Source organism: Taeniopygia guttata, chromosome 29 (assembly GCF_048771995.1).
Source record: "Taeniopygia guttata chromosome 29, bTaeGut7.mat, whole genome shotgun sequence".
NCBI classification, from domain to species: Eukaryota; Metazoa; Chordata; class Aves; order Passeriformes; family Estrildidae; genus Taeniopygia; species Taeniopygia guttata.
Window position 1 is genome coordinate 4,185,105 of NC_133054.1, and position 13,173 is coordinate 4,198,277.

General features: G+C 46.2%; 1 protein-coding gene across 2 annotated transcripts in view; it reads left to right on the forward strand.

Annotated features, from left to right (window-relative positions):
* ANKRD52 (ankyrin repeat domain 52) overlaps nucleotides 1-12,451 on the forward strand; it is a 44,791-nt gene extending 32,340 nt beyond the window's left edge. Inside the window, exons 26-29 of one of the 2 annotated variants that reach the window (XM_072919713.1) lie at nucleotides 1,534-1,616; nucleotides 2,485-2,567; nucleotides 3,526-3,617; nucleotides 4,367-12,451. In XM_072919713.1, the coding sequence (XP_072775814.1) occupies nucleotides 1,534-1,616; nucleotides 2,485-2,567; nucleotides 3,526-3,617; nucleotides 4,367-4,602 (494 nt within the window). In that variant the 3' untranslated portion in view covers nucleotides 4,603-12,451. The remainder of the gene's footprint in view (nucleotides 1-1,533; nucleotides 1,617-2,484; nucleotides 2,568-3,525; nucleotides 3,618-4,366) is intronic. The other variant, XM_072919714.1, reaches the window with a different exon arrangement.
* The last annotated feature ends 722 nt before the right edge of the window (nucleotides 12,452-13,173 follow it).

Consider the following 13,173-nt stretch of genomic DNA (forward strand, 5'->3'; position numbering starts at 1 on the left):
GGGTACGGCACGGGCACGGGGTACGGGGACAGCGGGCACGGGGACAGCGGGCACAGCGCCGCGCTGGGTACGGCACGGGCACGGGGCATGGGGTACGGGGTACGGGGTAAAGGGCACGGGGCACGGGGACAGCGGGCATGGGACACGGGCACAGCGCCGCGCTGGGTGCGTCATGGGGTACAGGGCACGGGGAGAGCGGGCACAGCGCCGCGCTGGGTACGGCACGGGCAGGGGATACGGGGCACGGGGGGACAGCGGGCACAGCGCCGCGCTGGGTGTGTCATGGGGCACGGGGCACGGGGACAGCGGGCATGGGGCACGGGGAGAGCGGGCACAGCGCTGCGCTGGGTACGGCACGGGCACGGGGACAGCGGGCATGGGGACAGTGGGCATGGAACACGGGGACAGCAGGCACAGCACCGCGCTGGGTACATGGGCATGAGGTACAGGGTACGGGGACAGCGGGCACGTTCACACTCGGGTTTGTCACTTATTGTCGCCATGGTTCACACTCACACTCAGGGGTTTGTTATTTATTATCCATGTCAGGATATTCCACACTCACACTCAGATGTTTATTATTTATTATCACGATAATTCACACTCACACTCAGATGTTTATTATTTATTATCCATGTCAGGATAATTCACATTCACACTCAGTTTATTATTTTCTACCATATTTCACATTCCCACTCAGGTGTTTATTATTTATTATTACAATATTTTACATTCACACTCAGCTGTTTGTTAATTATTATCACAATAGTTCACATTCACATTCAGCTCTTTATTATTTCTTATCACAATATTTTACACTCACACTCAGCTGTTTGTTATTTATTATCCATGTCAGGATATTCCACACTCACACTCAGATGTTTATTATTTTTATCTGTGTTACCATATTTCACATTCACACTCAGGTGTTTATTATTTATTGTCACAATCGTTCACGTTCGGGTGTTTATTATTTCTTATCACAATATTTTACATTCACACTCAGGTGTTTATCATTTTTTATCATGATATTTCACACTAAGGTGTTTATTATTTATTATTCTTTATTATATGTTTATTATTTATTATTATTCTTGTCACACATCTGTCCCCTCTCCTGGCAGGCACTGGGGACATTTTTAGGCTCCTTTGTCGCTCTGATTTTTAAAAACGTTCAGGTTTTTTTGAGTATTTTTTTTTGTTGTTTTTTTTTTTTCCCAAAGAGCAAAAGACCCAGTTTTATTCCAAAATCTGATATTTATAGAATTCCAAAGGTGACCATGGATTGGAGGATGGAATTATCACCTCTCCAACCACACTGGCCTAAAGATCAATCAATCATTCCTCTCCACCCAGAGAAAAATATGTAAAATATTTTATTTACACATAAAATCATATGGGAACTGTGACTCTTAAATATGCCAACATTATCAGAAGACTAAACGAGTTTTCTAAGACCTTTAAAACGTTCAAAAGAACTATAAAAGGAAACTTAACCACTCCTGCTGACGGGTTTTCTCCTCCTCCTGGCAGAGTTCCTGCTGTTCCAAGCAAAAGCAAATATTACTGTGCTGGATGTCAACAAGAACACGGCTCTTCACCTGGCCTGCAGCAAGGTGGGCAGTGCCCGCATGGGTGGCACCTCTGGGGCACCTCGGGGTCCCCCCAGGGGGTTTTGGGCAGCTCAGGTGGCACCGAGCCTGCTGGGCTTTTCCTGGGGAGCTGCTCTGGGTCTCCAGGGTCACTTCCATGGCTGGAGTGTCCAGATGGGTCATCTGAACTTCCAGGGTCACTTCCATGGCTGGAGATGTCCAGACTGGGTCACTCTGGGTCTCCAGGGTCACTTCCATGGCTGGAGTGTCCAGATGGGTCATCTGAACTTCCAGGGTCACTTCCATGGCTGGAGATGTCCAGACTGGGTCACTCTGAATCTCCAGGGTCTCCCAACCCATGGTGGCCACCAGAGGCTGGTGGTCACTTTGTCCAACCCATGGTGGCAACCAGAGGCTGGTGGTCACTTTGTCCAGCCCATGGTGGTCACTTTGTCCAGCCCATGGTGGTCACTTTGTCCAGCCCATGGTGGTCACTCCCAACCCATGGTGGCCACCAGAGGCTGGTGGTCACTTTGTCTAGCCCATGGTGGTCACTTTGTCTAGCCCATGGTGGTCACTCCCAGCCCATGGTGGCCACCAGAGGCTTGTGGTCACTTTTTCCAACCCATAGTGGCAACCAGAGGCTGGTGGTCACTTTGTCCAGCCCATGGTGGTCACTTTGTCCAGCCCATGGTGGTCACTTTGTCCTACCCATGGTGGTCACTTTGTCCTACCCATGGTGGTCACTCCCAGCCCATGGTGGCCACCAGAGGCTGGTGGTGACGTTGTTGGTGCCGAGGAGGGGCAGGTGGCGGGTGGCGGGTGGCGGTGGCAGGACAGGCCAGGACAGGACGGGAGCTGGTGGCCCTGGCTGATGGCCCCCTGTCCCCAGGGCCATGAAAAGTGTGCCTTGTTGATCCTGGGGGAAACCCAAGACCTCGGCCTTATCAATGCAAGTAACAGTGCTCTGCAGATGTGAGTGCCCACGGGGAACGGGGGAAAAATGGGGTACGGGGGGAAAAATGGGGTACGGGGGGGAAAAATGGGGCATGGGGGGAAATGGGGTACGGGGGGGAAAATGGGGCATGGGGGGAAATGGGGTATGGGGGGGAAAATGGGGAGTGGGGGGAAATGGGGTATGGGGGGAAATGGGGTATGGGGGGGGAAATGGGGTACGGGGGAAATGGGGTACGGGGGGGAAAATGGGGTATGGGGGGGAATGGGGTATGGGGGGGGAAATGGGGTATGGGGGGGGAAATGGGGTATGGAGGGGAATGGGGTATGGGGGGGAAAGGAGTACGGGGGGGAAAAATGGGGTACGGGGGGGGAAAATGGGGTATGGGGGAAAACAGGGTATGGGGGGGAAAAATGGGGTATGGGGGGAAATGGGGTATGGGGGGGAAATGGGGTACAGGGGAGAAATGGGGATGGGGTTTGGGTGTGGTTTGGGATGGGTTTTAGGGTGTGTTTTGGGATGAAGTTTTGGGATGGGTTTTGGGTGTGGTTTGGGATGGGGTTTGGGGCTGTGGTTTGGGCTGTGTTTTGGGGTGTGGTTTGGGCTGGGGTTTGGGTGTGTTTTGGGATGGGTTTTAGGGTGTGGTTTGGGATGGGGTTTGGGGCTGTGGTTTGGGATGGGTTTGGGGCTGTGGTTTGGGATGGGTTTTAGGGTGTGGTTTGGGCTGGGTTTTAGGGTGTGGTTTGGGATGGGGTTTGGGTGTGTTTTGGGATGGGGTTTGGGATGGGTTTGGGGCTGTGGTTTGGGATGGATTTTAGGGCTGTGTTTTGGGATGAAGTTTTGGGATGGGTTTTGGGTGTGGTTTGGGATGGGTTTTCAGGTGTGGTTTGGGATGTGTTTTGGGATGGGTTTTAGGCTGTGGTTTGGGATGAAGTTTTGGGATGGGTTTTGGGGCCCTGACACCGCTCCCCTCCCCAGGCCGCTGCACATCGCGGCGCGGAACGGGCTGGCCTCGGTGGTGCAGGCCCTGCTGAGCCGCGGGGCCACCGTGCTGGCTGTGGATGAAGAAGGTGCGAGCCCGGGACCCCCGGGACCCCCAGGACCCCCGGGACCCCAGGGACCCCCGGCACCCCCAGCACCCCCGGGACCCCCAGGACCCCTGGGACCCCCGGCACCCCCGGGACCCCCGGGACCCCAGGGACCCCAGGGACCCCAGGGACCCCCAGGACCCCTGGCACCCCTGGGACCCCTGGCACTGTGGGGAGCGCCCACGGCGTGGGGTGTACCCGGCCACAGCCCCCAGAATGGCCTCCCACAGCCCCACAGCCCCACACCCCACCCCACACTTCCACACCCCATCCCACACCCCACACCCCACACCCCCACACCCCATTGCACTGACACCCCCACACCCCATCCCACACCCCATCCCACACCCCCACAACTGCACACCCCATTGCACACCCCACACCTCCACACCCCATTGCACACCCCACACCCCATTGCACACCCCACCCCACACCCCATCCCACACCCCCACACCCCATCCCACACCCCACACCCCATCCCCACACCCCACCCCACACCCCACCCCACACCCCACACCCCATTGCACACCCCACACCCCATTGCACACCCCACACCCCATCCCACACCCCACACCCCCACCCCACACCCCATTGCACACCCCACACCCCATCCCACACCCCACACCCCCACCCCACACCCCACACCCCATTGCCCACCCCACACCCCACACCCCCACACCTCCACACCCCACCCCACACCCCACAGCCCTGACCCCTCGTGCCTCCCTCAGGTCACACCCCAGCCCTGGCCTGTGCCCCCAACAAGGACGTGGCCGACTGCCTGGCACTGATCCTGTCCACCATGAAGCCTTTCCCGCCCAAGGACGCGCTGGGCTCCTTCAGCCTGGGCCTCCTGACGAACTGCGGCATCGCGGCCAAGGCGGCGGCGCTGCCCCACGGCTCCTCCTGCCCCTACAGCCCCGAGCGCCCCGGCGCCATCGGCCTGGACGGCTGCTACCCGGAGTGACCCGCCACGGGTGACCCCCTCTTCTATTTATTTACCAATTCTCTCAATATTGGGCACTTGAAAGGAGAACAAGACCGGGCGAGCCCAGCCTGGGGTGGGGTGGGAGTTGAGGCCAAGAGTTCGGGTTTTTGGGGTTCCCAAAGCGGTGCCAGCCCCATTCCCTGTGCCCTGCCCTGCCTGGACGGCTGCTACCCGGAGTGACCCGCCACGGGTGACCCCTTCTTCTATTTATTACCAATTCTCTCAATATTGGGCACTTGAAAGGAGAACAAGACCGGGCGAGCCCAGCCTGGGGTGGGGTGGGAGTTGAGGCCAAGAGTTCGGGGTTTTGGGGTTCCCAAAGCAGTGCCAGCCCCATTCCCTGTGCCCTGCCTGGCTGGCAGGAGCTGGAAAGGGCAGGATTTGGGCTGGCACCAGGATAAAAGGGGCAGGATTTGGGCTGGCACCAGGATGGAAAGGGCAGGATTTGGGCTGGCAGGATTTGGGTTGGCACATCCCCTGTGCCCTCCCAACCTTTCCTGACTGGCAGGAGCTGGAAGGGGCAGGATTTGGGCTGGCACCAGGATAAAAGGGGCAGGATTTGGGCTGGCACAGGATTTGGGCTGGCACAGGATGGAAGTGGCAGGATTTGGGGATTTGGGCTGGATTTGCCGCTGGATTTTCCCTTCGAGGTTGATTGGAGCCCTTTCCTTCCCGGTGTTTTTGCTCCTTTCCCGGTGTTTTTCCTTCCATCCTGGTTTTTTGTTTCCCTCCTGGCATTTCCTTCCCAACGTTTTTGTTTCATTCCCAAAGTTTCCGTTCCCTTCCCAGGCTTTTTGTCTCATTCCTGATGTTTCATTCCTGGTGTTTCCTCCCCAACATTTTTATTTCCTCCCCAAAATTTTTATTCCCATCCCAGATTTTTTTGGTTTCTTTCCTGCTGTTTTCATTTCATTCCCAACATTTCCCTCCCGCAAATCCCAGGAATTCCCTGCCCATTTCCATCCCCCCCCCGTGCTCAGCTGGGATCAGGAAAAACCCGAACTCTTGGCCAGGGTGGGAATTAATTTGGGAATTATTTGGGGATTTATGTCCAGCCAGGGTGGGAATCGCTCCTCCCCCTCTCCTCTCCTCTCCTCGTGCTCACCCCAAAAAAAACACTTGAAAAACCCCAAATCTGCTGTACCTGGCACACTAAAAACCCTCTGGCAGCTCATTTTAGGGAAAATAAATCGGGTGTCCCGCTGGAGCCTCCTCCCCACACCAGGCACTTTAGGGATTCTGTTGGTTTTTCATTTTTTTAAGGCTTTATTTTTGATTTTTTTTCCCCCTCCTTTTGGCAATTTGTCAGCTCCTAAAATTTATTTTGTTTTTTTTTTTCCCCTCCTGGTTTGCGTGGCCGTTTCCATGAGAGAGTCAGTGTTGGTTGCTTGGTTGGTTGATTGTTTTTTTGTTTTTTTCAACAAAAAAGAGAATTATTTATAGAGAAACAAGCATTTACCTTTAAAAAAACCAACAAAAACCATTAAAAAAAATTATAATTCAACATTTTAGCCTTTACTAAGGAAACAAATGCACTTGCAAGTCCTTCTTCCCAAAGCCTGTGTTGATTTTTTTGGGATGCAGCATCCTGGCAGATTTTGTGGATGTGAGCGGGATCGTTGTTTTTTGGTTTGGAGTTCTCATTTTTTTTATTTTTCATTTATTTTTCATGTTTTTGGAAATCTTATGCTGCAGGTTCGAAGCATTCGAGAATGTTGCACTGTTGTTTTTTGGGGTTTTTTTCCCTTTTTTTGGTTCGGTTTTGGTATTTTTCCCCTTCTGAATTACTGTAACAGCATCAAAAAACAAATTTTTCCCTCCTTCCCACGAGTCTGCTGAAAGCCAAAGACGGATGCACAGAGGGAGGGGCTGGAAGGGCAGCGGAATTCCAGGAATTTGGGGAATTTTGGGAATTTCAGGCCTCTCCCAGCTCCTCACCCTTGGAGAAAAGGGCATTTCTGTAACCAAAATTTGATTTTTTTCGGTTGGTTTTTACTCTTTTCCGCTCATTTGGAGACGAAGGCGGCTGTTCCTGGGGGATCCCCTGGCACTGATTTTTCTTTTTTATTTTTTTTTTTTTTGAACCAAAGCCAAACTTTTTCGAACCAAATCCGAAGTTGCAGTCTTGGCCTTTGGGTGAAAAGCACATTTTGGACTTTTTTTCCCTTCGGGGCTCCCCCACCCCAAGCACTCAACAAAAACCCGACCCAGGCACTTGAGAGGGGCAGGGATCCCAGGGATTTCCCCTTTTTTTTTTGCTTTTTGGTTTTTTAGGATCAAATAAACCCCAAAAAAAGCCAAAAGGAAGCGCTGCCCCTTGGTTTGCACCGCATACCTCAGCTCGGAACTCAAAACAAAACTTGAATTTAAAAAAAAAAACATAAAAAAAAGCAAAAAAAAGCTCTTTTTTTTTTTTGGAAAAATCCTTTTATTTCTCTTGAAAAATCCTTTTCCTTTCTATTTGGAAAATCCTTTTTCTTCTGGAAAATTCCTTTTCTTTTGGAAAATTCTTTTTCTTTTGGAAAATTCCTTTTCTTTTGGAAAATTCTTTTTATTTTAAAAAATCCTTTTCCTCCTTTGGGAAGATCCTTTCCCTTTTTTTGAAGGATCCTTCTCCTTTTTTTTTTTTTGGAAACTCCTTTTCCTTTTTTTTTCCTTTTTATTTGAAAGATCTTTTCCCTTTTTTTTTGGGAAGATCCTTTTCCCTTTTTTTCTTGGAAGCTCCATTTCCTTTTTTTCGGGAAGCTCCTTTTCAGTATTCTAGGGAGAAGAACTGGAAAAAAAAAAAAAGAAAAAACACAAAAAAAAACCCCAAAAAAACCAAACCAGTGAGAACTTGTTTACATTTCCCTTTTCCCGGCAGGAATTCCCAGGAATTCCCAGGAATTCCCTCCCTCTCCCAAAGCCCTGAGCCCTCCCGGGCTTTTGGGTGGTTTTTTTAGGATTCCTTTTGGGTTCTTTTTTGGGATTCCCACATTTCCAGGATGGGAATTTTCCCATCCCCATGGCACTGAGAGAACCCATCACCACCCCCTTTTATTTTCATTTTCATTTTCATTTTTTAATTATTTTATTTTATTTTATTTTATTTTATTTTATTTTATTTTATTTTATTTTATTTTATTTTATTTTATTTTATTTTATTTTATTTTATTTTATTTTACTTTATTTTATTTTACTTTATTTTATTTTATTTTATTTTGTTTTATTTTACTTTATTTTATTTTATTTTATTTTATTTTATTTTATTTTATTTTATTTTATTTTACTTTATTTTATTTTACTTTATTTTATTTTATTTTATTTTATTTTATTTTATTTTATTTTATTTTATTTTATTTTATTTTATTTTATTTTATTTTACTTTATTTTACTTTATTTTACTTTACTTTATTTTATTTTATTTTACTTTATTTTATTTTATTTTATTTTATTTTACTTTATTTTATTTTATTTTATTTTATTTTATTTTATTTTATTTTATTTTTTACTTTATTTTACTTTATTTTATTTTATTTTATTTTATTTCATTTTATTTCATTTTATTTTATTTTATTTTCCCCAGCACATGAAAAACTCATCTTTTCCCTCCACTTTATTTCAAGGAGGAGGGGGGGAAATTTTATTTTTTTTTAAATTTTTGGGGTATTTCCTGACTTTTTATGTTGTTTTTTTGGTATTTTTTGCTGTGAGGAGGAAGCCCAACCCTCCCTGCTGGCCTTGTCCCCACGTGTCACCTCCGCTCCGAGACAATCAACGCCACCCAAAGGGCTTCCCCTCTAAAATAATAATAATAATAATTAATAATTAATAAAATCTGGGGAATGAGGCTCCAGCGGTGCACCAGAGGGGAGAGGGGACAGAGGAGGGACAAAATTTGGGGGGGACGTTGGTGGCCTTTGATTTTTGGGTGTCCCCGTCTTGTTCTCCTTCATCGCTGCATCGTTCTCGTCGACAGCACAGCTTGACAATTGAAGTAATAATCAAAATATTTGGGAATAATTGCATTTATTTTCCTCTACTGGATCAATTTTTTTTTTTTTGGGAGGGTGGGGATGATGGGTTTATTTTTATTTTTTATTATTATTTTTTTTGTGATGGTTTTCCCCGTTGTAAAAAAAAAAACTGAAAAAAAGCAAACAAACAAAAAAAAAAAGGGATGGAGGGAAACTTCCCCCCCCCAAAAAAATCAAAATTTTCCATCCTTTTATGCCAAAGTTGGACCTTCAGCAAAATTGATTTTTTTTTCATCCTATTTATTGGTTTGGAACACTTAAATCTTTTTCCCTCTGGAAAAAAAACCGACAAAAAAAGGACAAAAAAAGGACAAAAAATACAAGAAAAAAAGGAAGTTTCTCTCCGAGCCCTTGGTCCAAAGCACTTGCTTCAAGTAATAAGCACTTTTGTTCAAAAAAGCATGAATAATTCCCTTTAGCATCCCACGGGATGGAGAGCGGCGAGAGTGTCTTGGGCTTTATTTTTTCAGTTGGAATTGAAAAAGAGAGGAAAAAAGCGGAAAAAATAACAAAAAAAAGGAAAAAAAAACCCAAAAAAAACAAACAAAAAAAATAAAAGTTCGTTTCTAGGGAATGAATGACAAAGGGAAGTTGTGGTGTTGAGAGAGAGGAAGAAAAACAAAAAAAAATGAAAAATATTTTAAAAAAAAGGTTAAAAAGTAGAAGTAAAAAATTAAAAAAAAAAATAAAACTGACAGCACAAAAAAATATAAAAGAAATAAATAAAAAATGGACATTTCCAAGGTGTTTTTGCACTGCCACTGCCCGAGCGAGGGGCGGCACCGCCCCCTGAGCCATAAACCGCGACAAACGCTGAATGTACCGGGACGGAGCGGGACGGACCGGGATAGACTGGGATGGACTGGGATAAACCGGGACAGACCGGGATAAACTGGGATAAACCGGGATAGACCGGGATAGACCGGGATAGACCGGGATAAACCGGGATAGACCGGGATAGACTGGGACAGACCGGGATAGACCGGGATAAACTGGGACAGACTGGGATAAACCGGGATAAACCGGGACAGACCGGGATAAACCAGGATAAACTGGGATAGACTGGGACAGACCGGGATAAACTGGGATAGACCAGGATAAACCGGGACAGACCGGGAGAGACCGGGAGAAACCAGGACAGACCGGGATAAACCGGGATAGACCAGGATAAACCGGGATAAACCGGGACAGACCGGGAGAAACCGGGATAAACCGGGACAGACCGGGAGAAACCGGGACAGACCGGGATAAACCGGGATAGACCGGGACAGACCGGGATAAACCGGGATAAACTGGGACAGACCGGGATAAACCGGGATAAACCGGGATAGACCGGGATAAACCAGGACAGACTGGGACAGACCGGGATAAACCGGGACTGACTGGGAGAAACCGGGATAGCCCAGGGACATCCCGGGACAAACCAGGGACATCACGGGGATAGCCCAGGGACAAACCAGGGACATCCCAGGACATCCCGGGACAAACCAGGGACAAACCGGGACAGCCCCGGGGCCACGGGAACTTCAGTTCGGGAAGCGAACTGTCCCCTCCTGTCCCCGTGTCCCGTTCCTGTCCCATTCCTGTCCCGTTCCTGTCCCGTTCCTGTCCCGTTCCTGTCCCCGTGTCCCGTTCCTGTCCCGTTCCTGTCCCCGTGTCCCGTTCCTGTCCCGTTCCTGTCCCGTTCCTGTCCCCGTGTCCCGTTCCTGTCCCGTTCCTGTCCCGTTCCTGTCCCTGTGTCCCGTTCCTGTCCCGTTCCTGTCCCGTTCCTGTCCCGTTCCTGTCCCGTTCCTGTCCCGTTCCTGTCCCGCCCCTCTTTTTTCCATGTTCCCTCCTTTTTTCCCATTTTCCCTCCTTTTTCCCACTTTCGCACCTTTTTTCCCATTTCCCCTCCCCTTTTTCCCATTTTTCCTCCTTTTTCCCTCCTTTTCCCACTTTTTTCCCCATTTTCCCTCCCCTTTTTCCCATTTTCCCACCTTTTATTCCCATTTTCCCCCCTTTTATTCCCATTTTCCCCCCTTTTATTCCCATTTTTCCCACCTTTTTTCCCATTTTTCCCCCCTTTTTCCCCATTTTCCCTCCCCACCCCCCAGGAGCAGCCCCATCCCCACCCGGCCACATCCCGGGGCTGGAATCAAAAAATAAAAATAAAACTAAACAATAATTAAAAAAAAACAAAAACCCCACAAAACCACAGCACTAAAAACCAAGCAAAAATAAAAATAAAATTTAAAACCCCACAAAACTCTCCAAAAACGCGGAATCGCTTCTGGCTTTGATCCCGTTTTTGGGGATCTTTGTGCAGATCCCAAAGGGAACAAAGGAAAACCCCAAACCCACAAAACAGAGACAACAGAAAAAAACATGGTTTTTTAATTTCTTTTTTAATTATTATTATTTTTTTAATTATTTTTCCTTGATTTTATCCCGATGTTCGGGTGGAATGTCGGGGTGGGATCTCAGCTTTGCCTTCAGTGAGAAACCAAAGGATAAAACCCCACAGGGATTTCTCCGTTCGGATTTTTGGGTTTTTTCCTTTTTTTTCCCTTCCCTCCCTCCCTTTTTTCCTCCTTTTCTTTCTTTTTTCCTCCTTTTCTTTCTTTTTTCCTCCTTTTCTTTCTTTTTCTCTTCTCCTGGCTGGAATTTCCCGGGCTCGGCAGCAAAATTTGGAATTTGGAATTTAAAATTAAAAAATTAAAAAGTTCAAAATGAAAAATGAAAAGTTAAAATTAAAAAAAAAGTTAAAAGTTAGGAGTTAAAAATTTAAAAGTTCAAAGTTAAAATTTAAGCATTAAAAATTAAAAAGTTGAAGATTTAAAAAAGTTAAAAGTTCAAAATTAGGAAGTAGAAATGAAAAAAAGTTAAAAATTAAACATTTTTAAAAGTTAAAAATTAAAAGGAAAAATTAAAAAATTAAAGATTAAAAATTAAAAGTTAAAAGTTAAAAGTTAAAAATTAAAAAGCAAAATTTAAAAAAAGTTAAAAATTTAAAATTTTGAAAAGTTAAAAATTAAAATTAAAAATTAAAAATTAAAATTAAAAAAAATTTAAATTTAAAATTTAAACATTAAAAATTTAAAATTTAAGAGTTAAAAGTTAAAAATTAAAAATTAAAATTAAAAAAAAGTTAAAAATTAAAAATTTTGAAAAGTTAAAATATAAAAATAAAAATTAAAAATGAAAAAAATAAAAATGAAAAAATTAAATATTAAATAATTTTAAAAATAAAAAATTAAAAAATAAAAATAAAATTACCACAAAAATCACAAAATATATTTTAAAAAATTTAAAAATCAATTAAAAAAAGCCGAGTTTCACCCAAACCCTCCAGGGGAGCTCCGGGGCTGCCCTAAAACCTTTGGAATTTTTGGGGTGCGGTTGGGGGGGGGACGCGTCTCTGTAGCAATTCCGTGTCTGAAATTCTCCGTGTCGATGCTGCACCTCTGTATTTATGCACAAAAATGTTCCTTTGGTGCCCACGGGACAAAAAAAACACAAAAACCACACAGAAAAAATAAAAAATAATAAATATACAAAATAAAAACCTCATCATCACCTGTCAGGTACGGCCGAATCCTCCGGGGCCTCGTCCCGAGCAGGGGACAAACAGCGGGGAGGGGTGGGAAAGGGTTAAAAAAATATCAAAAAACTTAAAAAATAACTTTAAAAAACCAAAAAAACCTAAAAAACCTAAAAAAAAACAAAAAAAAAAAAAAAGGAAAATAGCCTTACTCGACCCAGTCGTTCTCGATATTGTTCTTCTCGTCGACTTGAAAATAAATAAAGGAAATTCGCATGGAAAAAAAATAAAATTCGGTTTTGGGGCTCTGGATTTTGGGGTGATTTGGGGGGTTTGGGGCTCTGTGTGGGTTTTGGGGTGATTTTGGGGGTTCTGCCGTGTTTTGGGGCAATTTTGGGGGGTTTTGGGGTGATTTTGGGATGATTTTGGGGGTTTTGGGGTGATTTTGGGGGGTTTTGGGGTGATTTTGGGGTGATTTTGGGGGTTCTGCCGGATTTTGGGGCTCTCTGTGGGTTTTGGGGAAATTTTGGGGCTCCGTGTGGATTTTTGGGGGATTTTGGGGCTCTGTGTGGGTTTTTGGGTAATTTTGGGGGTTCTGCCGGGTTTTGGGGTGATTTTGGGGGTTCTGCTGGATTTTGGGGTAATTTTGGGGGTTCTTTCGGATTTTGGGGCTCTGTGTGTGTTTTGGGGTGATTTTGGGGGTTCTTCCGGGTTTTGGGGTGATTTTGGGGGTTTTGGGGTGATTTTGGGGTGATTTTGGGGTGATTTTGGGGGTTCTGCCCCTCGGGGCTGGGGCAGGGATGGACGAAGTGAGGAGGGAGGAGAGGCCGAAGGCACCGGGGGGGGTCCTGCACCCCCTGGGGGTCCCAAAAACCTTCAGGGGTCCCAAATCTTGAGGGGTCCCAGGACCCCCTGAGGGAGGTCCCAAAATTTTGGGGGTCTCAGAACTTTTGAGGGGTCCCAAAATCTTGAGGTGTCCCGGAATCCTGAGGGGTCCCAGAACCTTGAAAGGTC